The sequence below is a fragment of the Ovis canadensis genome, chromosome 6, assembly GCF_042477335.2.
Source record: "Ovis canadensis isolate MfBH-ARS-UI-01 breed Bighorn chromosome 6, ARS-UI_OviCan_v2, whole genome shotgun sequence".
Taxonomy (NCBI): domain Eukaryota; kingdom Metazoa; phylum Chordata; class Mammalia; order Artiodactyla; family Bovidae; genus Ovis; species Ovis canadensis.
Genome location: NC_091250.1, coordinates 121,874,246 through 121,899,179, shown reverse-complemented (window position 1 = coordinate 121,899,179; position 24,934 = coordinate 121,874,246). Strand labels below are relative to the sequence as shown.

At 58.1% G+C, this 24,934-nt stretch overlaps 1 protein-coding gene across 2 annotated transcripts in view; it reads left to right on the top strand.

Moving 5' to 3' along the window:
* WDR1 (WD repeat domain 1) overlaps window positions 1–24,483 on the top strand; it is a 43,115-nt gene extending 18,632 nt beyond the window's left edge. Inside the window, exons 4-15 of one of the 2 annotated variants that reach the window (XM_069593255.1) lie at window positions 702–849; window positions 2,056–2,236; window positions 9,228–9,305; window positions 9,692–9,772; window positions 10,109–10,342; window positions 14,149–14,236; window positions 15,727–15,883; window positions 17,283–17,370; window positions 19,202–19,312; window positions 20,327–20,500; window positions 22,196–22,340; window positions 23,377–24,483. In XM_069593255.1, the coding sequence (XP_069449356.1) occupies window positions 702–849; window positions 2,056–2,236; window positions 9,228–9,305; window positions 9,692–9,772; window positions 10,109–10,342; window positions 14,149–14,236; window positions 15,727–15,883; window positions 17,283–17,370; window positions 19,202–19,312; window positions 20,327–20,500; window positions 22,196–22,340; window positions 23,377–23,483 (1,592 nt within the window). In that variant the 3' untranslated portion in view covers window positions 23,484–24,483. Of the gene's footprint in view, window positions 1–701; window positions 850–2,055; window positions 2,237–9,227; window positions 9,306–9,691; window positions 9,773–10,108; window positions 10,343–14,148; window positions 14,242–15,726; window positions 15,884–17,282; window positions 17,371–19,201; window positions 19,313–20,326; window positions 20,501–22,195; window positions 22,341–23,376 lie in introns of both variants that reach the window. The other variant, XM_069593256.1, reaches the window with a different exon arrangement.
* The last annotated feature ends 451 nt before the right edge of the window (window positions 24,484–24,934 follow it).

Sequence of the window (24,934 nt, the reverse complement as noted above, 5' to 3'; positions counted from 1 at the left end):
CTCCTTTGGGAAGGGGCGTGTCAGGGTTGGTGCTGGGAACTGGGTGTCAGGGTGGAGGCGGGCAGGGAGGCGGTGATGCTTTATCACTGATCAGCCGCAAGTACTGCAGTGAGAAACCAGCTTGGCATCAGGTTCTGCCTGGAGTGTCATCCTTGCCAGCCCCGACCTGTGTGTCTCCTGGGAGGCTCTCAGCCACCGGTGCTGGCAGGGTGCCTGTCTCTACGAGCATGGCCTGTAGGACACAGGAGCACCCCTCATTTCCACTGGTCAGTACAGCGCCCACACAGGAGAGACAGCCTCACTAGGATTGTCCTGTTTTGCAAATGAGGATCTTTAGCTCCTAAGTGTTAAAGGAAGTTGCTCTGAGTCCGTGTGCCAGTTCGACCCTCTTCAAGGAAAGGAATACAGTCATAAATCAGACTGCTTCCAGGGTTCGGGGGGTGCCACCGTGAGTCCCTGGGCTTCCTGATGGCCTGTGCAGGGCCCGTGATCCCTGGGGAAATGCTGGGACCCTATGCTGGTCCTCACAGAGGCAGCGGGCTCAGTGATGGCGTCTGAGTGCTGCTTACCTGATGGATGACTGCGCCTCCGGCCAGCCCACCAGCCTGGGGACCGCGGGCAGCGCCACATGGTGTGCCCGGAGCCCACGCAGCCCTGGCCCCGAGGTGAGCGTGGCCCTCACCACCCCGTTGTGCCCGCAGACGTGTCTGGGAAGCTGAGGATCTGGGACACCACGCAGAAAGAGCACCTGCTGAAGTATGAGTACCAGCCCTTCGCTGGGAAGATCAAGGACATTGCTTGGACAGAAGACAGTAAGAGGATCGCCGTGGTCGGGGAAGGAAGGGAGAAGTGAGTCTGGCCTCTGCCCCCGTCCCCCTCTCCTCGTCCATGTCCCTTGCTTGGCTTTCTCTCCTGGGCACTCCGGTGGGAGGGCTGCAGTGACGTCGATGCGGCTCGGACTGGGGGTGGCAGGGTGCGTGATGAGTCCTGTGGGTGCTGGGCCTTCAATACAGGGCTGGCTTTAGCAGTGCACATCCGAAGACCGTGTGTCACCACGGGGAGGTCCCCCCCCGGGTTTGTCTCTGGACCCAGGCACCTCCTTTGTTCCGACATCCTCGGCCCTTCGCCTCCTGGAACCCGTGCTGTCCCGCACGCGTTCTAGATACAGGGAGACGGAGCAGGTCAAACCATGGGGGCTGCTTAGAGTGTTTACTGGGGTTCCTCCCCGAAGCTTCCTCACCGCCACACCTGCCGAGGGTGGAAGGCTGGATGTGATCGCCAGGTGGGCGCACCCTGCATGGCCTTACTTGGGAGGAGGATGCCGGGCAGGTGGCCCTGGGCGGCTGCTTGCCCTCGCAGCGCCGCTGACCAGCAGGGTCTGGACCTTGCTCCAGACATCTGGCTCCAGGCGCAGGCGGGGTTCCGTCCTCAGCCCTGCTGCTGCGGTCCAGCACTTTGAACTTGTCTCCATTTCCCTTCCTCAGGCTTTCTCTTAACGGGTATCCTGATGGGTATTCATCCTTCCATCCTCTCTTATGTCATCCCTGTTGGTCTTGATTCCTTCTTCACTGAGTCATAGCTCGCAGTGCAAACAGCACGTTTTCATTGACTGCCGACTGCTCGCTGACTGCAGGGCGGCGTCTCATTGTGAGCAGGGGCCGGTACTTGGTGTGTTTCCTGGTCCCCACCTCCAACCTCCACCCCCCATCACTCCCCCAACCCCCTTGTTAAATCATTCGTGAAACTGGTGAACCCTGAGCCATTCGGCCGGCCAGTGCTTCTGAGGCATCTTCACGTGGGGGGCTCCTTGAGTCTGGGCTGTAAGACACGGTCACCCGGGGCCCCTCGGGGCCGCTCCCAGTAGCTCTCCCGCATTTCAGATGAAGCCGGGTTGCTGATGTGTTGGTTCTTTCTGGGAGCACGTGTGATGCACAATCGTGAGCAGGGCTACCCCCCCGGCATCCCTGCCCCTGGTCGCTAGTGACACAGCTGCCTGTCCCAGTGACCTGGCAAGGCCTGACCTTTCTCTCCTGTGGCTCCTCTCGTTGGGTGAAGGTTCGGAGCCGTCTTCCTGTGGGACAGCGGCTCCTCCGTGGGTGAGATCACGGGCCACAACAAAGTCATCAACAGCGTGGACATCAAGCAGAGCCGGCCGTACCGCCTGGTGACCGGCAGCGACGACAACTGCGCCGCGTTCTTTGAGGGGCCACCGTTCAAGTTCAAGTTCACGATCGGCGTAAGTGAGCGTCTCTGGAGGGTGGTTTTAGGGGGAGCTTTGTGGCTTGTGCATGAAGCCAGCAGAATCTAGACCTGTTAGATGCTGGTGGCAGAAGGTCACGCGTACACAGCGTTCATGCCAGGTTCGCTGGGTGATGGTTCCAGTACTCGGGGGTGGGCGGGTAGCAGGTTCACCCTGGGACCATGTGTGTACTGGGCAGGGGGCACACCTCTGATCAGGCGAGTCTTGGCCCAAAGGGGCCCTGTTAGGGGAGCCCAGGCCTGAGGCCTGCCCCCCCAGAGGGGGTTGTGCCAGTGTGAGGCCCACCAGTGTGGCAGAGGAGGTGAGCTCCAGGGATGTCTGGGTCTGTTCCCTCCGGCACCTCCTGGGAGATGGATGAGGGCAGGGTCACACCGGAAAGGTGATACGTGGTGAGCAGAGTTGGGTGCTCTGCCTGTGGGGGCGTGCTCTAAACGCTGAGTGGAATCACACAGCCTTCTGTAGGAATGACTGCAGGGCCTTGGTCCCCACAGCTTTGCACGTGGGCCTGACCCTCTCTCAGCCTCACTTTATCCATCTGCAAGATGGGCATGGGACATGGGCATGAGAGCATTTTAGCCATGGAGTTGGGCTGTGCACAGCGCCCTGCCCGGTTCAGAGTGGCCCACGAGGTTCGTTCCCTGCCCTGGGGGACTGAGGCTGGAGTATAGAAGGAATGGCACCTGGCTGCGGACGGCCCACCTGTGAGTCTCACAGAGACCACTGTGAAAACACTGCAAGGCCGTCAGCCCTGGTGGTAGACGTGGACGTGACCTCGCTGAGCTGCAGAGTGGAGGACACTCGGCCCTTTACTGCCGGCTATGTCCCCTGGAGGCGGCTGAGCTGGGCTTGGCCAAGGTCCAGGGACATGTCCAGAATGTTAGTGGCTCGCTGAGGAGTCCTGTAAACTCTGATGATGACGCAGTGAGTCATGAAGAGCGGGCAGGGCGTGGCCCAACGGTGGTGGGGGGTTCTTGGCGGGCCCCTGGGGTGTCCTGGGGACAGGACCCGGGCCGTGGGCAGCATTTCTGTACGTGGGTCTCGGCCCAGCTGTAGAGGGGCTTCTCCAGGTTCCCTGTTCATGGTAAAGCAGGACAGTTTTATCCCAGGGCCCCCAGGTAGGGTCTCTGGCTGGCTGCCTGGGAGGCACAGTGGGCACGGCTCCTCTGCCCTTCAGGGTGGGCAACCTGGAGTCCCTCATGACACCCCCCATCACCTCCCAGAGGCTGGCCCCTGGGGCTGCTGGTCGTGGTGGGGTGGTGCTCAAGGTCATGCTTCCGGAGCGGGATAAGGTGCTCTGGAGCACGGATGAGTCATGCTGAGTCAAGTAGCTGGGCTTCCTGCACAGTGCCCAGCGGAGGAAGGGGGGAGGTTTCCGTGGCAACCAGAGGCTTTCCCAGCTCACCCCGTGGAGCTAGCCCGCCCAGCTCCCCACGCCCCACACACACGTTGTGTTTGTTTTTACTTGGCTGAGCTATGGGTGGACAGGGCTCCTTTCCCTCCACCCCCCACAACCCCCGCCCCAACCCACCCAAGGATTTATTTGCTCTTTGCAGATGTAGGTTAGACCCAGCAGCTCAGTGGTGGTGGAGGGGTAAGTGGACCCAGGATTCTTTCCAGACTTGACCCGAGCCTGTGCTCCTCACCCCTGTCAGAGATCAGAAGGGGCTGCGGACCAAGAATGGGTTCCTGGGTGGCAGCCCAGCACCGCAGCTGGCCAGCTCTGCAGCCAGCAGGCTGGCCCTGCCTCTGAGCGCCCCCTAGTAACAGGGTGAGGCCAACCCTCGTCCACAGCCCCACGGCTGGGGCGAAAGGAGAGGCGCTGATGGACGTGTGAGTGTCCATGAGGAGCTGTTGGGCTTAACAGGCTCACTTGGCCTCGAACAAAGGATAGGAAGACGCTTGGGGTCCCCCACACCCTCCTAAAATGTCTCCTAAGGGGCTGACAGCAGGTCAGCCTGTGACTGTTCCGTGTATACCTGGCCTTGACCCTCACGGTCCCAGCGTGAATCTGTAACATGAGGGCCGCCCATTGGTCCACGTTCCAGCTCCTGCCATCTTCCTCCTGACCACGTTTAGGGGGCGTGGGCGTGAGGAGCCCAGAGGGGTCGAGTTCAAGTTGCTGCCTCAAAAAAGGAGTAACTGGTGTTCCAGATCAACTCCCAGGAGGCTTGGACCCGGGTGGATGGAAAGCAGTGTTACAGAACACGTGGGGTGGCTGCCCGTCCACCTGCAGCGCACGGGTCCTGTTGTTTTTCCTTCTTGTTCAGGGTTTGTTTAAACCACCTTCTCCTGTTGGCAGAGCGAGAGTGGAGACAAAGCTGAGTCATGCCCAACTGTAGGCAGACGGTCCAGGTTCCTGCCCGGCCCGCCGTCCTTGTTTGTCTGAACCTGAAATGGGCTGAGAGGCTGCAGGCGCACGGGGTGGAGGTGCTGCAGTTCCAGTTCCCCCCGAAATTGACCCCAGCCCACCTGGGGAAGTGGCTCCAGAGTCCAGGGGACCAGCTGTGTGACAGAGGCGGTGGGCAGCAGTGTCCTGTGCCCAGGGCTTTAGATTCCCCTTCAAGGCCCTCCGGGTGGCCTGAAAAGAGGGCAGGTGGCCCTTGCCCATCCCTGCCTCTCCCACAGGGCCTTCTTCCTGCTGAGGGCATCCCTGAGCTAGGAGCATCTGGATGTGTGGTCACAGGCCCGCTAAGCGTCTCTAGCTCCCGTGTGTCTGCACCTGGCCACCTGTGGCCTTGGTGAGTTTCCACGCTTCTCCAGCCTCTACTTCTGCCTCCATCGGGTGGGCAGGTGGGCACTCCTGGAGCAGACACCTCTGTGACTGTGTCCACGGTCCATTCCATAGTATGTGTGCCTAATGAAATGATGGCTCAGAGCAGGAAGCATTGGGGGCCTTCTTTGCCCCAGGACCGCTTGTCAGACTGTGGCTGTGTGATCTGGGACTGGAAACTGCCCACTGCATCTCCCCAGGCCTCTGAGAGCAGAGCACACCCTGGCTGAGGAGGGGTCGCCTGGCCTCCCCTTCGCCCAGGTGGGCTGCACAGTCTGGCACCTGAGCTGCACTTCCTTCTAGAGCCTCGGTCTCCTGTGATTGCGAGTATCACCTTCCTAGACATGTAAATTTTGAGCTTGAATGTGTGAGGTTTCCGGGCTGTTGCGATTTCCTGTGTCCTTATGACAGGGCAGGAAACAGCTTTGCATTCAAGCGTGTCTCAGGCGCCTGCTCTGCACTGGCCCTGGCCTGGGCACACCGGTGACCTGAGCTATCCTTAACCACCACACACTCATGCCAGCTTTTCAGAAAGCTGTGTGCGTGTCCATGGGGGTCATGCCGGAAGGTCAGTGGGGCAGGGGGTGACCAAGCCAAGCTCCGTGGATGATCAGTGGCCTAAGGGTTCGAAGGAGCCTTTTCGTTCTCCCATCAGGTCCAGTGGTCACTCTGGGCAGGTCTGCGCAGGGCGATTGGAGAGGCGGGTGAGGAACGTGGTGCTGCCCCTCCAGGCACTTAGCAGAGGGTCCTGACCTCGCAGAGGGAGAGGGAACCAGGTTTGGGAGGGGGTAGTGGGCTGAAGAGGGCAAGGCAGCCTTCCAGGTCAGGATGGACACCCACTCCTGGGGTGCTGACCGCGGAGGCACCTGCTGCCCTCAGGGAGTGTGGGGGCAGTGGGCCTGGGCATCCGAGCTGTTTGGTTCCTTTGCAAGCCTGTGACGTGGATCAGGGGCAGGTAGCCCAGGGTTTCAACGTGCAGGTAGGTGTCCTGCTGCAGACCCCACTGAGGCCGGTGAAGCCCGGGCGGGCTCTGGGGACACCCGAGCTGGTGGGCTGGTCAGCTCCGTGGAACCCAGGGGCTCTGTGTCCCTGTCAGTGGCTGGACTCGGCGCATTACCTAATTACTGCTGGTGGCTCCCGTCTCGGGTTTCTCGGTCGTGGGGGGGGTGGGGGCGGGTGATGGGGAGCAGCAGTGATGGGGGGGATAATGATGGGTATAATGACAGTGGGGGAGGTAATGATGGGGCACAAGTAATAGCAGGGTGGGTGGGGGGTAATTATGGTGGGGAGGTTCTTGGGAGGGTCCATTGACACTGCCCCAACCAGAGCTCTGGCTTCGCCGCGCCTAAGGCTGGGTGGCCCGCACCCCAGGAGCCTGCAGGATGGTGCCGCCCCTCCAGGACTTTAGGGGGTCTGGGGCCCGCAAGCCCAGCTCCGTCTTCTGAACCCTCCATGATGTTTCCCCCAGCCCGATCCTCCTTCGTCCTCTGGCCTCCCTTCCCCTCCCCATGAAACGGGCTATTTTTAGCCCCCTTTTTTTTTTGGTTAATGGTCTGCTCACTGTTCCTCCCTTTAAATTGGCTATTTTCAGGAGCAGACATCAGTCTCCCACTCATCTGGGCTCTTGGCTTCAGTGGCAGGAAAAGCTGACAGGGAGACTTTCTAAAGCCACAGCGCCTGGTCCCCGGGCGGGGGGATGTCTGCCCTGTCCAGTCTGACCCCTGCCCGGCAGCCTGCCTGGTTCAGGGGTGGGACAACAGATGACAGACAGATCCACACGTGTGATGTCCCTGTAGGGCCGGGGGTGTTGAGGATGGCAGGCAGGCAGGGGGGAGGCCTGGTGACTGTGCTGACCTCTGAGCTGGGTGTGTGAGGGGTTAGTCCTGTTTCAAGGAACCACGGTACCCAGAGTTGGACGAGATGGCATTGCAGGGTGACCCAGGGTCCCACTGGTTCATAGCATGTTCCTCACGCCCCCCAGCGTAGCCCCCACTTTGGCCCCGTGATCTGCTTCACCGCGGGGCACTCTTGGCATGCTGCGTCAGTCACAGGGACCCAGGGGGGCTGGCCTACCCCTCTCCCTCGTCCACCTCACCACCCAGGAACCCAGAACAGCAGGGCGGGTCAGCCAGTAGAGGTGTGGAAGAGACATGTGGGCAGGCGTGCAGAGCAGTGGTTGTGTTGCTTTTCCTTTGACCTCGTGCAGGAGGAGCCGCTTCTGCCTGTCTATCCTTCCATTCCCACGGGGTGGTTCTGGGAGGACTGAGAGACGCCCTCCCAACATTCGTCCTGAGCAGCCCTGGGGATGGCAGGCCGCTGGCTGTGAGCCTGGGGAGTTAAGGATCTGACCCCCGGGCTCCCTGCCCAGCTGGCCAGCCGGCCTGCCTGCCTCCTGTCCAGGGCCGAGAGCCAGAGCTCTGCACGGGAAACCGGAGATCTGGGTTCCCAGAACCCGGGCCACTCGGAGCCTGGGTGTCCCCTGAGGAGAGAAGGGTACCCGAGGTTCCCCAGGGCGTCTCAAAGTGGTGGGCTGACTGTGAGCCGCGGTCACGGGGAAGGGCAGTCAGAGGGCCCAGTTTGGAAAGTTCGTTCATTTTGATGGATTGCGAGCCCGCTGGGAGACGGCCATTCTCCAACTAACTCAGAACGCGAGCCTGAGAGCCGGAAAGGTTGGCCTGAGAAGCAAAATAAGTGGACATGATAAACAAAAAGCAACACAGGCCATCCTGGGGTGGGGGGTGCGCAACCCAGTCTCTGCCCCCATCTTCGTGTTGAGAGTCAGTTCCTAGGCAGGTTGATAAGTCCAGGGGACCCCCAAGGAGAGAGGGGTCTGGAATTCTCAAGGAAGAGAAAAGGACAAATTTTTTCCCCTCTACATTCCTTAGCATTATATAACAATAATGTATCCTGCTTAAGGACAGTTTCTGGAAAAAAACCTGGCTAATCCTGTTATCTTAAAATGTAAATTATGGGAGTGGGTTTAGTGAGGTCTTTACAACCTCCAGACATTCTTTTGATTCACTGTAATAACTAATTAAAAGTATGTAACTCCATTGCTAACACTAGCAAGGGGGTACTCTTTCTACCCCCCTTCTGATGTCGACGTCAGAAGCATTGTCTGTCTCTTTTATACTTTAATAAAACTCTATTACACAAAAGCTCTGAGCAATCAAGCCTCATCTCTGGCCCAGATTGAATTCTTCTCCGGAGGCCAAGAATCCCGGCGTCTTCTGTGGTTCAGCAACAGCTTTCAACGTGGTCCCCCAGTGTCTGCGCTGAGTACAGATTTCCCTCCCCCCGTGGTGTTGGGTAGGGGCCCACCCACCCTCAGGGGCCATCATCTAACCCTGTTTCCAGTGAGGTCATGTTCACAGGTCCTGGGATTTCAAGCCATCTCTTCAGGACAAGTCAACCCATAAACTTACACAAACACGTGCAACTCCTTTTAACCCAGCAGCTCAGGCTTTAAAACTATCAGTGGTTTACCTGGGCGGTGGCTGGGATTTGCGTTAAGTCGAATTGCTTTTCCTGCAGGTGGGGCGGCTGTGGCCCCGGGGGCAGGTGACCTGTGCACCTTTAGGAGAACGGACGACACCTGTTGCTTCATGCATGCTGGCGGGGGGGTGGGCTTCGGATTGATGGCTTGTGGGGTTTTCCGAGGATCACTCTCTGATGCAAACCCTTCTTGACCCTGGAAAGATTGACTTCATTTACTCCTTTAGGTAACGGAATCACCTCTGGAGGTCGCATCTCAGATTCTTATTGCCAGGAAGGTCATCACCACTGTTTAATTTCTTTAAAACCTCATTTGTTCGGCAGATGCCCAGATGAGCGCCTGCTGTGTGCTGGGCCCCGGGCCAGGCTCCAGGGACTCAGGACCAAGGCCTCACAGTAGCCGCCTCACTAAGCGTAGGGGTTCTGAGCTTGAGTGGGCTTCAGAGCCAAAAGGAGGGCCGCGTTTCTGTCGGCAGAGGTTGGGGAGCGTGTACGTCACAACAGGGAGGCCTGGCAGGCAGAGATGGGCCCTGCTGAGGCCAGGGGCTGAGCCAGACTTCTGGCGTGTATGCTTGGGGCTCCTGCCGAGCTGGGAGGGCTCCCGCGGACGGGCATTCGCATGAACGGTGGTCCTGGGCCTCAGAGCTCGTGGAGGGCTTTCCGGAGCTGCCTATCCCTGGTTAACCATCCCGTTTCCTGCAGGACCACGGCCGCTTCGTCAACTGCGTGCGATTCTCTCCCGACGGGAACAGATTTGCCACGGCCAGTGCCGATGGCCAGGTAAGGTCCGGGGCCGGGAGGTGGGGAGCGAGGGGTGTTTGTTCATCTCTTGGGCCTCTGGTTGTTCAGAATAGACAGACTCAGTGAAGCTGGTCTCAATGGGCAGCTCCCTCCGTTCTCCTCCTAGGATGCGACTCAGTTTGAGGTTGTGTCCACAAAGCGTGATAGCCCCATCTCTCTGTCGGTCTCCTTTTAAAGGAGCTCGAAATTCATCCAGTTTTGATGAATTCTTGTAAAGTCACAGTTGTCAACCCTCTTCTTGATGGTGGAGCGGGGATGAGTGGGAGGAGCTCAGTCAGTGTACTGACATCTGGGCATACACACCCACGCATGATACGTGTGTTCATACACACATACGTGATTCACATGTTTGTATTTCCTGAAAGATCTTCATCTATGATGGGAAGACGGGAGAGAAAGTGTGTGCGCTGGGAGGAAGCAAGGCTCATGACGGCGGCATTTACGCTGTGAGTATAGACCCGTGTTAACAGCTTGCTCTGTGCTTATGGTGGGGCCTGTCTGCGTTTGTCATCGTCCATATGTGGGTTGAAGTTGGAAGCTTGAGATGAGGCGTCAGGAGCAGGGGTGCTGGCAGAGACCTTCAAGGTCACGTGGGATAGGGTGCCATGGCCCACAGAGGCCTATGGCTGGAATGCTCATCCTGTCCTTGCCCTGCGTGTTCCACTACCTCCCAGGCTGTCATCCCTGCTCAGGCACCAGGGCTGTGGACACAGCTCCGGTATCTGAGTCTCTTTCCCCCTCGGTGGAATGCTCTGACCCGTGACCACCATTTGTTTGAGTAGATCAGCTGGAGTCCTGATAGTACCCACTTGCTCTCTGCTTCCGGAGACAAAACCTCGAAAATCTGGGACGTCAACGTGAACTCGGTTGTCAACACTTTTACCATGGGCTCCAACGTCCTGGACCAGCAGCTGGGCTGCTTGTGGCAAAAGGACCACCTCCTCAGCATCTCCCTGTCTGGCTACATCAACTACCTGGACAAAAACAACCCCAGCAAACCCCTGCGGGTCATCAAGGTAAGGCCAGGCCAGGGAGCAGCTCAGCCTGCAAGGGCTGCCCGGCGGGGAGGTGGGCGTCCGGCCGGAGAAGGGGCAGCAGAGACGAGGTGGAGGCCCAGTGGAACGGCAGGACGTGGGTTGCTTTGGGGATGTGAGTTTAACAGAAACGATAGGCCAGATGCCAAGATCCCCTTCAGCTGCTGTGAAAGCTGGACGTTCAGGGCAGCGGCCCTCACCCCTGCTCACGGGGCTCGTTTGTCCCGAGGGGCTCAGCCTTCCTCAGTTAGGAGCCCACCGGCTGTGTCCCCCACATGAGGCAGGACAAGGAAGATGCTGAGCCCTGAGACAAGGCATGTGGCGGGGTGTGGCCGCAGTTGTGAGGGGCCCAGCTGGCCTTGGAGCTGGGCCGGGACGATGTGCAGGGTGTGAACGTGAGAATGCATGGGGAGGCACTTGTCCCGTGTGGTTGGGGCAGGGTGGGCACCAGGGAGTGGTGGGGGTGGGCACTTGGAAGCGGACGTGGACTTGGAGAAGCCCGTGGAGCCCTGAAGGGCAGAGGCCCACGGTGTGAGCAGCAGGGACCGATACTAGGGGCAACGGAGAGGACCCCCCTTCCCTGCCTCCCATCCTCATCTCATCGGGACAGCTCACCCAGGCCAGCTGGCCGTCAGCATCTGCCCAGAGTCTCCTGTCCAGGTGGGGCCGTGCCTTCTCCCTCCCTCAGCCCTGGAAATGGTGGCATCTCAGGAAATCGCAGCCAGACTGGGAACTTCTGTGTTCCAGGGCCCTCCTCTGACCCTTTTGCCACCCACGGGCTTGCTTCTGCTGCGGGGTGGGGTGCTCAGGGTCGGCCTCACCTGCCCTGGCAGCCCTGGGTGAGCCATGCTTTCAAGGGAGGGGCCTCCACAGCAAGGCTTCAAGCGGCTGCCTGTCCTGCAGCTGAGCCCTGCGGCCGAACGTCAGCACCTCCTCACGCCCTGCTCGCTCAGCTGCTTTTGGGCCATGCAGACAGGCTCTGGGAGGCGCCTGGGCCCCGCGGCCTGGGTGTAGACGAGGCTGGGATTATTCCCCGGGGGCCCAGTCCTCCGTAGTCCGTGGGCTGCCAGCTCCTGACCCTGCAGCGTGTGTGCACCCCACAGTCTGTGAGCTGGTGGCTTTCATGGGCTTGGGTGACCGTGCCCGTGAGGCAGGGGTCAGGCCAGGCCATCTGCCTCCTTAGGCCTTGTGTGGCTAGCTTGTGAATCCCGAGGGGTGTTTGGTGCTGACATCAGGCTATGGGTGAGAGCCCAGCAACTGGGCTGGAGTTAAATGAGCTCTTCTCAACCCTAGTGCACGTTCAGGTCATCTGGAAATTTCCATAAAGGGCTTGATGCCTGGCCAGCCCCGTCGGGATGCAGTCAGAGACCATAGGAAGCTCTGAGGGGCCAGTACTTTAAAGGTGCACCCAAGTGATCCTGTGGCTCAAGCTGGAAGCTACATCAGAATCGAATCACCTGAGCGGGCCTGCTTGTTAGAACACGGCCGCTGATGGAGAAGGAAATGGCAACCCACTCCAGTGTTCTTGCCTGGAGAATCCCAGGGACGGGGGAGCCTGGTGGGCTGCCGTCTATGGGGTCGCACAGAGTCGGACACAACTGAAGTAACTTAGCAAACCAGATGTGCACGCGTTCACAGAGCCTCAGGGGATGGTGTGTAGCATGGCAGGCCCTCTGCAGAGGCATGGAGTCCGGTCCCCAGCAAACGCTCTTCCGTTTCCACCACCGGCGTTCAGCTCCCCCCAGAGATGCCCATAGGAGCCAATCTGTAAACAGAGGATCCCCCAGTGTTGATCGTAGGCTGTGTTCACCCTCACCTCAACAGCACCTGAAGTCTAATCAGCTAACTAGGATCTGTACATTGAAACCTACAGCACATTAGAAACTTGTATTTAAAACCAGTTAACCGTACTGACCGATTTTTACCTGGGAAATATGTAAATATGAAGTGTTGGGGTTTCTTTTTTTTTTTTAAGAAAAGGAGACGTTCACCACTCTCACGTGCCATTTGTCCTCAGAGGGCGGCTTTACTTTTTTGGTAAAGGAACAAGCTGCTGATCTTGACAAGGAGTTCATATATAATTGTTATTACAGAGGAATTGCTATTACTCATGTTTTAAAAATATCTAGTAAACATTATTAAACTTGATCGGGATGGGCCAAATAAAGTTTTATTGGAACATAGAAAAAAAAAAAAGAACACGGCCGCTGGGCAGCACGCAGTGCTCACAGCATTCATCTGTGGGGCGCAGGAGAGCCCCAGTGCTCACAGGCTCCTGGCAAGGCTCCTTGCTGCCCGAGGGCGGGCCAAGTCCTCGAGCATCCCGTTGCTCACAGGTTCTGTGTGGGTCCCTAGGCTGCATGGGGCGAGACTCCCGGTAAGGCCTCGTAGGTCGCTGCCCTGTGGAAAGGACTCAGGGTTCCTGAGGACTGTGTGTACCTTTCTCTGATGATACATGCCTCGTTGTGGCAACAGCCAGCAGTGCTCAGAAGGCTCCGGCTGCATCTGAGGAGGGGGAAGGAGCCCATCTCTTAGATTTCCATCCCAGGAGCAGTTAGTTCAGTTCAGTTCAATTGCTCGGCCGTGTCCAACTCTGCGACCTCATGGGCTGCAGCACGTCAGGCCTCCCTGTCCATCACCAACTCCCGGAGCTTACTCAAACTCGTGTCCATCGAGTCGGTGATGCCATCCAACCATCTCATCCTCTGTCATCCCCTTCTCCTCCCGCCTTCAATCTTTCCCAGCATCAGGGTCTTTTCAAATGAGTCAGTTCTTCATATCAGGTCACCAAATATTGGAGTTTTAGTTTCAGCATCAGTCCTTCCAATGAATATTCAGGACTTATTTCCTTTAAGATTGACTGGTTGGATCTCCTTGCAGTCCATGGGACCCTCAGGAGTCTTCTCCAACACCACTGTTCAAAAGCATCAATTCTTGGGCGCTCAGCTTTCTTTATAGTCCAACTCTCACATCCATACATGACTACTAGAAAAACCAAAGCTTTGACTAGACAGACCTTTGTTGGCAAAGTAATGTCTCTGCTTTATAGTACACACATCATGTCATGGCAGTAGTCAGCGATGCTCAGAGGGCCCCAGCTACTTCTGAGGAGGGGAAAGAGCTGTGATTAAACCCCATCTCTTAGGTTCTTTCCATCTCAGAAGCAGTTTGAAAGGAGGTTAAATGCCTTCCTTTGAAGCAGGCGTCTGGTTGTAGACGAGTGTTTGGGGCCTCTTTGTTGCCGATCAGGGAGGGATCAACCCTGGGACCACCCTGGTTGTGGGATCACAGCCCTGGTGAGGGTAGGGGACTCAGGAGAGAAGAATCCTCACGAGCCAGGGACGGAGCTGGAGCCGTGAGCTGGGTCTCTGGTTGGAGACTCTCTAGGCCGTCCAGTGGCCCTGGGGTTCTGCTTCTGCGAGGGTTGGGCCCTTAGTACTGCTCCTTCACCTTCGTGGAGACCCAGCCCCGGGTGGGGGCTTGTCCTCTGTGGCTGGGGATAAGGGGCGGCTGCCTGGATCAGTCTGCACAGACCCGGGCACTCTGCTGGGCTCCTGCTAGACCCCCATCCTCCACGCAGGTCAGGGTTAAGTGCCTGGGTGGGGAGGGACCCAGATATCAAGGGGGTGGGTCAGCAGGAGGCGGCTGACCCAGGCCGGCAGGTGGTGTTTCAGGCCCAGGAGGACCGTGGCCTCTCCCTGGGGCTTAGCCGGTGGCGAGTGTTTGACAGTCACTGGCTGGACACAGGCGTGTCCTCAGCTCACCCCGCCCATCTGTCTCCTCCACAGGGTCACAGCAAATCCATCCAGTGCCTGACAGTGCATAAAAACGGCGGCAAGTCTTACATCTACTCTGGGAGCCACGACGGACACATTAATATCCTTTGACTCACAGCGCTGGTTTCACGGGCCCTGGCAGGAGATGTGGGAGCTTCCTGTTGCCATGGGGCCAGAAGCCAGGCTGGCCAGGTGGCGGCCACGGGGCTCCTCTGCCTGGTCCGGGTCGCCAAGAGGTGGCCCAGTCCACACTCGGGCCCTCCATCTCCGGGTCATGGCCTTCACTTGATGGGTCACTTGTGCAGCCTTGAGGGCTTGGTTGCTGAACTTCCCTGTTCATGACCTGGTCCTGGCCTCGCCCCTCATGAGCAGCAGAATCCATGTGCGTTAGGATCCGGAAGGACTTAGAGCCTGTTGGGGGGAGTCCCCTTGTCTTAAAAATGGGGAAAGCAAAGCTCAGACACCTCAAGTGGCTTCCACTCGGCGACAGCAGAGCTGGGCAGAGCCCACGCCCTGTTCCCCGGTGCGGGCCTTTGGGGTCCCCCCGAGATGTTCCCGGCAGCCCTTCCAACCCCCCTGCTCCAGGATGGCCAGTGTTGGAAGGGTGGTCCACAGGGCCTGGCTCGGCGAGGCATCGTGGCTGCGTGAGAGGCCTGCCCTCGTGCAGCCCATCCCCTGGCCCGAGGCTGTCCTGCCCTTGGAGGGGCTTCCCAGGCCCTGCCCTTCCCCCCATCTCCATGGTGCTGCCTGGTCTGTAGGGTTCCCTCCTGGGAACAGTCCCCCGCAGCCCCAAGGGAGGAGGGCAGACGTCCCCCTCTTCCCCCTCAAAACAGAAGGAAAAGAGGGTACAACTGGGGTCCTGCCCTGTGTCCCCCAACTCTGGGCACCACCCCATCCTCTCTGCTTGTCCCCGGCCAGCCCTGGTGTCCACTCACCACAATGTTGACCTTGTGGGGGATCCATGGCAGGGTTGGGGGCCTCCCATCCTGAGACCTATGAGCTGCAGGAGATGCCTGCAGCTTCTTGGGGAACTGGCCTCAGTGCAAACAAAGATGCTTCTTTGTTGATATAAAAAGAGAGCCTCATAACTTAAAAACAGCTCAGACCCAGGCACCCCGAGCAGACGGTCAGCCTGGGACTGGTTGCCAGATGGCACCTGGGTGGCCATCAGCCAGTCCTTGGGGCCCAGGCCGCCTCCCTCTGAAGGTGCTGGGCTGGACAGCAGGCAAGAGAGAGCGAGGGAGTCAGGGGGCATCAGCCTGGGTACGTGGGGTCCCCGCAGGGCTTCCTTCTGAGCCCCCTTGGACAGAGGCGCCACTCCATTGTGGCAGGACAGTACCATCCTGCGACCTGCCCAATTCTGGTTCTAGAGACGGGTGGACTCTCCCACTGCGTGCCTTCTTGCTGGTTGATCACAACGTCTGCTTCCTGAAATGGGGAGCTGAATGTGCACAAAGAGGTCCACTCGGCCTGGTGCCCACTGTCCCTTCCCTAATATGCTGCCCAGAATGGGGGATGGGCCGTGGCCTCCCCAGGGTGGGGCACGCACCACATCCTGAAGCCAGGCTCTTCCTTAACCCCCTGCCCCACATTACTGGGATTCTGAGACGGGGGAGAACGACTCCTTTGCTGGGAAGGGCCACACAAACCAGGTGTCCAGGATGACTGTGGACGAGCATGGGCAGCTGGTAAGCTGCAGCATGGACGATACGGTGCGGTACACCAGCCTCACGCTGCGGGACTACAGGTGAGAGCTGCCCGGGGCCAGATGCGCCCCCCCTGCCCCTTCAGCCCGTTGGTGGCAGTCTCCCTCAGGGGACCCATGCTGCTGCTACCGAGCCTGGGCCGACCAGCGCACCCAGGGCAGAGCCATGGCCTGGTCACCCTACTGCAGGGACCCTTTGACCCAGCCTGGGAGGCACCACGCTTGGCTCAGTTCTGTGGCGTTTTCCTCAGTTTACCATTTGTTAAGAAGTGGTTTGTGCGTGCATGTTTTTCTGGGATGTGTCTTTGTAGTTTTAACCAAAAGTGCTAAGTCCCTCAGTTGTGTCTGACTCTTTGCAACCCCATGGACTGTAGCCCGCCAGGCTCCTGTGTCCATGGGATTCTCCAGGCAAGAATACAGGAGTGGGTTACCATGTCCTTCTCCATTAACCAAAAGTAAAGGCGACAATTTTCACCCATCCCGTTAAAAGTACCAGTTACATATATATATTTGTTTGTTTGTTTGTTTAATTACATTGTGGAGGAGAATGGTTAAGACCGTGGAAGGGTGGGAAAGGGAAAGTGCTAGTCACTCAGTCGTGTCTGACTCTGTAGACTGTAGCCTGCCAGGCTTCTCCATCCATGGGGATTCTGCAGGCAAGAATACTGGAGTGGGTTGCCATGCCCTCCTCCAGGAGAATCTTCCCGACCCAGGGATTGAACCTGCTGCTGCTGCTAAGTCGCTTCAGTTGTGTCCGACTCTGTGCGACCCCATAGACGGTAGCCCACCAGGCTCCATGTCCCTGGGATTCTCCAGGCAAGAGAACTGGAGTGGGTTGCCATTTCCTTCTCCAATGCATGAAAGTGAGAAGTGAAAGTGAAGTCGCTCAGTCGTGTCTGACTCATAGCGACCGCATGGACTGCAGCCCACCAGGCTCCTCCGTCCATGGGATTTTCCAGGCAAGAGTACTGGAGTGGGGTGCCATTGCCTTCTCCAGGATTGAACCTGGGTCTCCCGCATTGCAGGCGGATCCTTCACCACCCGAGCCAGATTCTTTGGGAGGTTAGGACCAGAACTGAATTCTGTCTGAACCCAGGGAGTGCCAGGCAGGGTCTCTGGCCAGTGCATGTGGGGCCCGACCCAGGACAGGGCAGCGGGGGAGTGGCCCTTGGCACAGATGCGGGACGTGCTGCTTTCATCTCTCGCCGCCGCCACCCCTCGTCGCCGCCACCCCTCGTCCCAGCCCCCCATCTCGACTCTCTCTCTCTCCTAAGAGTCGGGGAGTCTTTGCTTCCTCCCTTTCATGTCTTGTTCGGCAGAGGCTCCTTCAGCCGCAATCGGGTGGAATTCCCACCCGTCACCGAGCGGCTATGGTCCTCACTGAGTGTGTGTCTGTGCCTGCCCTGCACCCCTGGAGACTAATGCGTCCTTCTCTCCACAGCGGACAGGGCGTCGTGAAACTGGACGTCCAGCCGAAGTGCTTGGCCGTCGGCCCCGGGGGTTACACCGTGGTCGTGTGCATTGGCCAGGTACGGCTCCCACCCGTGGGTCTGACCAGAAGGTCCGGACTGACTGCACAGTGTCTGGTCCCCACGTCCCTCCACAGCCATTCTCCCCCTCTTTACTGAGAGCTCTGCTGCATGTGCTGAGGGCCTCCCACGTGTTCACTGAATCCTCAGCAGTGCTATCAGTCTGGCATCATCCCCACCTCACAGGTGGGGAAACTGAGGCACAAAAGCTAAGCTGCCCCAGGGCTGCGTCTGGCAAAGGGCAAAGCTGGGATTTGAACCCGGGCAGCCTGGTCAGAGCCCACACTTCAGGGTCAGATGCCCTGCATGGGGTGGTCCCTCACCCCTGCTGCCCACAAGAGGCACAGCCAGTGTGGCTCAGCCCACTCATTGCAAATCCCAGCCCTGCAGCACTTGGCTGTGTAGCTTTGGGCGTTTTCCTCACCCTCTCTGAGCTTTAGTTTTCTCGTCCCTTACAGTTCACAGGGAGGGTTACGAGGAAGTACACAGCAGGCTGTTGGTACCGCCTCTGCAAGTGAGGAGGCTGAGAGTGGCTTTGCCTCCCTCCCCGAGGTCCTTTGATGGTAGAAGGTGGCACCCGGGCCTCCGAGGCCTCTGCTCTTTCAGCCCTGGCAGCCTGAGTTCTCATTCAGGGCGGTGAAGGTCTGTCTCTACATGCCATTTCTTGAAATTTCCGGAAACACACCGCCCTTGACTGAGACCCAGGCCTGACCCACTTTATCCAGGACACTGCTCTGCAGCAGACGCTGTCTGTCGGGGCTGGGCGTCCCAGCATTCAGGGTGGAGGAGGCAGGTGCAATGGAGCCCCTGTTGGCACAAGCAACAGACCCACTCCGGAGAGCTGTCTTTCGGATCCACCACCCCTCCTCCGTCCTGGGAGCTTAATTGCTTCGGGGAGCGTGGATTCCTGTGTGTCCTAGATAACACAGCCCTCCTGCCAAGCAATTACGGTAGACAGCGGGGTGGCCAGTGAGGGTGCACGAGGAATTGAGGGCTGGGAGCGCCGTAGCGAGTGTGGGAAAGACTGGACGTGGCTCTTCTAGAAAGTCACACTGGGAAGAGCTCACGGGTTCGGGGAAGAGCCACCCGAGGCTCTGCTTAGAAGGGGCTGGTGGGTAGAGGGTCTAGTCCTGCGTCCTCAGGTTCCCAGGAGCCCATGGCCCATGGGATCGGATGTGATGACTGCCCTGTTGCATTCTGTTGTTCCCCTGCTTCTCTCGGGCATCCTGACCGGAACTCCCCGCGGCCAGTCGTAGGGTCCGCAGACTGTGCTGGAGGGGCCCACAATTCTCTGTCAGGGAGCAGCCACATTCAGGTCTCACCCCTGAGACTTGAACCAGAGTCTGGACAGAGGCCCTCCATCTCTCCCTGTCGGGGGCGCTGGGCAGTAAGGGTGCTTCCTGAGTCGGGCTGATGACTCAGGTGAATGTTTGTCCAGGTGCGTTTTCAGTAGCAGATTTTAGGGTGGGTGCTGCCACCCATCGCCTGGGCTTCTTCACCTCCCCCACCCCACAGCAGAGCCCACAACAAACCCCCGACAGTCTGCTCAGCAGAGCTCTGTCATTACGCCCGATGGTGTGTAGTTGGAGGAATTCAAGTTCAGAAGCAGCAGATGGCTTACACAGACGTCTGGGCGGGTGTTGGGGACATCACCATTGACGCTGATGAGGGAGTAACACCGCGGGGCCCCCGGGCGGTCCCACTTAGTGCTGCTGAAGCCCTGTCCTGGCGCCCCGTGCTGTCCTGCCGCCGCCCCCTGACCCCAACCCCCAGATGGGGCCTGGGCCGTCTGTCCTGGGCCTCTGCTCCAACCGCTTTCTGTATTTCCCAGATTGTTCTGCTGAAGGACCAGAGGAAGTGCTTCAGCATCGACAACCCTGGCTACGAGCCCGAAGTAGTGGCTGTGCACCCGGGCGGTGAGACAGTGGCCGTTGGGGGCGCGGTAAGGCCCTGTCCCCACGCCCTCTGCCCTGGGGTCTTTGGGTGATTTGGGGGAGGGCGGTCAGGGCTGTGTGGGTGCCAGGCTACCTCCTGCCACCCAGCGAGAACCTCTCTGGGCTGCCCCCTTCCTCCCCAGGAGACCAGGGTCCCAGCAGTGAGCGGGCTGTGCTGGGGGCACAGGGCAGGGAAGCCCTCAGCCTGGGCGTCAGTCTTGGGGGCAGTTGGGGGAGCCTTGTGGGCACAGGGAGGGGACAGGGGAGCCTTCACACCTGTGCAGTGCAGTGCCCGCCAGAGGGCTTCAGGTTCCCCGAGTCTGACTTCCTGACATCCACTCTTTCCCCTCACCTCCTGGCCCCTGAAGAGAAGTGCCAGGACCCCACAAGGATGGGGCGTTTGCTAGGACAGGCTGGACAGAACAGGGAGAGAAGCCTGGCGCCCGAGGGGATCTGCTGGGCCGGGGAGGGGCATGGGGTACAGGGCACGGGACAGATGGTGAAGCTGAGTGCACGGTCAGGTTGGACGAGGGGCCCTTGCTGGAGACCTAAGACCTGTATAGATGCTTCTCAGAGCTCAGCCTGTGGACACTTGATTGGAACATACTGGAAGTTTTGTAAAAAGGGCAGTCTCATGAGCACCCAAACACCCACGTCACAATTGGGGTTGGGGAGGCTGTGGGGAGTTTGATGTGATTTTAAGATAATTAAACCTCTTTTCATGTAATTCTGCCCACTATGCTAAGCCAGCCACCAGAGCTGCTGCTGGATTGTAGGATGTGTCCTCTGGTAACCTGGGGACAAAGGGGTAGTTCTCCTGGCACCTGAGCTGGCATGTGGCCAAGCCGGGCAGCAGTTGGTGGGGAGGAAAAGCACTGCTTCTTACGGATACTTGGGCCCCTCCCTCCAGGAGGATGGGCTTCGGGAGAGTCGGGGGTGGGGTGGGGAGGGCGCACGTGTTATCTGTGGGCACAGGCGCCCATGTCAGGGGAGTGACCTGCAGCCCCTCTGTCCTCCCGCAGGATGGGAACGTCCGCCTCTACTCCATCCTGGGCACCACGCTGAAGGACGAGGGCAAGCTTCTGGAAGCCAAGGGCCCCGTGACCGACCTGGCGTTTTCTCACGACGGCGCCTTCCTCGCCGTGTGCGACGCCAGCAAAGTGGTCACGGTCTTCAGCGTTGCCGACGGCTACTCGGTGAGTGGGCAGGCCGCCTGCCCCAGCCCCACACCAGGCAGCACAGATGGCAGGAGGGGTCCACAGCCTCTCTCCCCGGTCATCACTGATGGGGCGGGTGCACAGGACATGCGGTTTTGTTGCTCCCGGAGCATGAATGACGTGGGCCAAGGAGACTTCCTCTGCTGTCCAGCAGTTTGTGGGCTCCTAGCAACGTTGCCAAAAAGTTAGGGGCCCGAGTGGGAGCGAGGCTGCTGTGAAATCGGGCTGGTAGGTTCACCTCGGCGGTATTGCCCAGTGACTTCTGGGACCTTCTCTGTCAAAGGGCTTAGGCTAGGTGGTTTTTTTTTTGCTTGGATATCATTGCCACTTAAAGTCCTGCCAAGTGTGAGTGCTGGTTGTCCAGACGTGGCCTTGCACTTGGGGTAGGGGGTGGTCCCTGGGCAGTGGATGAGTGAAAGAGGACCCCATTGCCAGGACCCCAGAAGCTCATCCGGCCCTGAGTAAGACAGCCGATGGCACTGGCCTAGGAGGCGTGAGGAAGCCTTAGACCCGTTTCACAAGAGACTGCACTCCAGAGGGCTCCGGTCACCCTCTGGGTGTGAGGGAGCTGGCATGATTGGACCGCAGGCCAGATCGGGGGAGGGGTCCCTCCAGTCCCCCCACCAAGCCAACCTCCCCCCACCCCCAACTTCCAACCCTTAGGACAGCTTTGAAACTTATAGCAGAGTCCAAAGAATTTGCCACCTTGATTCTACCGTTACCGTTTTACTGTGTCACATTACCCATCTAGTAATCTAATTTGTTAGTGTACATTTTGCCATTAAGTATATCAGCCCACATATTGACTAGAGTTTGGTGGTTTCTTAGTTTTAGCTGTAAGATTTACATATAATGAAGAATGAATGAGATCATAAGTATATACTCGTGCTTTGCTTCTGACTGCGACCCACACCTCCGTCAACATAAAGAACATTCCACCTCCTAGGAGGTTCCTTCCACCTGAGTAGCACATTTGTCAAATCCTGCGTTTATCATATCTTAAGTGGTTTCATTTGCATATAACAAGTTTACAGCATGCTGAGTAATCTGCAGAGTAGACTCAACAAAAAATGAAAGAGGCAAACTTGAAAATCATGGTTAATCTAGGAATTAAGAACAAGGTGGAATACTCTAAGTAAAAGCGTTCCTTTAGTTAGAGAGCATTAACTTTCTGTTCGCATTGACCTGTTTGGTAAGATAGCGGCTCGAGGCTGGAACACACTGTAGACACGTGCTCCTCTGGACAGACGTCTGCCTGCAGACCACACTATCCGACTCGGGCTCCAGGGCAGTGGTGTGTGTCTGGGGGGCAGCCACTTCCTCTGTCCATACACACGTAGGGCCCGGTCCATGCCAAGTAGGACCTTCTCGTGCTTTCTATTCCTACTTTTCTGACTGTCCCCTCCCTAGGGCAGAGAGCTCTGTAGGCAAGTGGGCACGTGTGGCCCATGGATACATGTTAGGAGGACAGCCCCAGGGTCCCAGGGTCCTGGGAGGGGTGCGGTGGCTACTGCTTGATCTTGGACTGCTCCTGTCTGTGCCTTTGAGCAGTGGGCAGCCTGGGGGTGTTATGAGGGGTCGGTGAGTTGGTGAGAAGCCTGAACTTAGGTGAGATGAAGCCCACTCACTCTGGCCCAGACCCTGACCTGCCACCTCTTTTCAATCCACATCCAGGAGAACAATGTTTTCTATGGACACCACGCGAAGATCGTCTGCCTGGCCTGGTCTCCAGACAACGAGCACTTTGCCTCGGGTGGCATGGACATGATGGTGTACGTGTGGACCCTGAGTGACCCTGAGACCAGGGTCAAGATCCAAGGTGATGCTCCCACCCACCTCAGCTCCACGAGCAGCTCCAGAGAGGCATCCCCAGGGCCTAAGGGTCCCTTCTGTGCTTTTGGGGAGGTGGCCCCCTCGGGAGGCCTAGCCGTCCAGCAAACATCTCTGCTGGTCCAGGTGGACATGCAGAGGACACCTGTGTTCCCAGCATCCATACAGCAACCATGTCCATCCAGGGTGGATCTCAGTTCTCCTATCCCCATGTCCCCACCTCCCACCACCTCATGTGGCCTCTCGTCCCTTTCCATTCAGTCTCTACCCAACAGGGAGCCTTTTATGTTGAATGTAAATGGGATCTTCTACTATTCAAAGAAGTTCTGTGTCAGGCCCCATCCCCACCCCCCATCAAGAGCTCTTTCTCAGGTGGCGGGAGGGGGTGGGGGATGGGGGGCGCTGGGCACCAGTGGCAGGAAGGAGTGCTGGTTTTGTAGGAAGACTCAAGTTCAAGATGCAGCAAGGAGCTCTCAGAGTAGAGGGTGGGAAGTCCAGTCCTTGGGTCTGGGCTCTGGCAGGGGGCAGGTCACAGGTCACTGAATGTGCACTGGCCTGAGGTCAGGCTGTTCTGTGCAAGGGTTCCCTAGCCTGTGTTCTCAGCTTTTTTATTCATTGTGGCCTTGGTCCTACCAGAATTAACACTGTGTACTGTCTGTGTGTTGTCTGTATATTGTTGCCTTAGGCACAGAAAGACAGATTTGCACCCCTGGGGGGAGGGGCAGTACCACCCCTCTATGGGAGGTTCGTGGTTGTCAGGACCCTGCTGGTACCAGGAAGCTGCAGCCAGGGGTGGCTGCCTGCTAATTGCCAGGTGTCAGGGGTCCCAGCACGGGTGTAGGTGCTGAGGAGCCCAACCACTGCCCCTCCCATCACCTAGACTCTCCCCTGCTGAGAAGAGGGCAAGGGGGTCTGGTTGAGCAGGAGAATCATGTTGGGTTTCTCCCGTGACCCTTGCGGGTAATCTCGGCCCAGGGTGTCCCTGTGGCCGCAGAGCTCAAAAGCCGCCTCCTCCTTCTCCCTAGATGCGCACCGGCTCCACCATGTGAGCAGCCTGGCCTGGCTGGACGAGCACACGCTGGTCACGACCTCGCACGACGCCTCTGTCAAAGAGTGGACAATCGCCTACTGAGGAGCCCTCCTCACCGACCGGAGACCGAATCAGGGACGTGGGGTGAACGCAGCTCCGCCTCTGTCACTCCTTTCTGCCCCGCCCCGGCCCCTCCTCCCAGGGGAGGGGCCTCACCTCGGTCCCGCCCACCCTGCCTCCCGGGGGAGGGGCCTCACCTCGTGCCCACCCTTGGCCCCGCCCCCCTGGAGGGAGGGGCCCCCGCCGCCCACCTGCCAGCTCGCTGGGCCATCCTGTCTGTCCCAAGTTCTGAAAGCTTTAGACCCTGACCATTTGCACATGGGAAATCAAGCGGGCACCTTCAACCACGTGTGGCGCCTGACTCAGACCCACCGCTTACCGCGCAGAACATTCCAGAGGCAGAGCCTCCAAAGCACACAGACCCTCCCGTGGCTCCCGGGGTGTTTGCAGCCCCTCGTGCTACCCCCTGCGGGGTCCTTCCCGGTTTCTGTACCTGCAAGAAGAGGGGCCGCAGGGCCAATGCTGTGGAGCAAGTGGCGCAGGTGTCAGGCTGACGGGCGCACATGGAACTCCGCGTTTCACTGTCCGTTTCTGTGCTTGATTTTGAGAATGGAATCGTGGGTTGGTTTTTTTTTTTTTTTTCCCAGTGTATCTTAATCCATGCCTGTCAGTGTTTACTGCGCTGCCTCCAGGCCTTCGGATCCTTTGTTAACGGGACGGGAGGCATCCTGCTCACCAGTTCACTCTTGTGCTTTGATGTTTTTTCTTGTCTTTCTATTCTCTGCCCTCGAGAGAACAGATTAATTTAAAAGGCAAAGATGGAGTCACTGTAAACTAACTCGTCCTCATTTACACCTTCCTTTTCTTTTCCAGTGCGGATATTAAAATAAGTATATAAAGCACGGTGATTTGGAGTCTCTTTGCGTTTGTCGGAATCACTGGTAAAATGCTGGCTGAGAGCAGGCCCTCCCCTTGCACTTGTGAAAATACTTTGAGCGCTTTAAGAGATTAGACAGAAATTATTAAATATCTTTTCTCTTCACTGTGGATCGCTGACTTTGTGTGATGGGGACACGTGGAGGGGGGGAATGGAAAGCTACATGGGACCCCATGGCCTGGGTGTCTTCAGTGGCATGCAGCCTAGGGGGAGTTCCGGGAAGGCATGGAACCTCAGGATCCCCTCTTGCCCCAACTCCCCAATACTGTGTGTCCTGGACCACCTCACTTCTCTGTACCTGAATTTCTCTGTGTACTGAAAGTATCCTACAGGTTGAGTGCAGTCCTGCCTGATGCTCAAGTTCTGTGGCAGTTCGTGACGTTTCTGGTACTGCCTTGAGAAGTAAAAAATAGTATGCATTCCGATGTTGAAAAAAACTAAATTCCCAAGCATTTAAATTAGTAATGGAAAGACTATCTTATTCTTGGCTAGAAAGACAGCATCATAAAGACGTTTATAAATTTGCAGACCCAATAAAAAATTTCCCTTTCTGTTC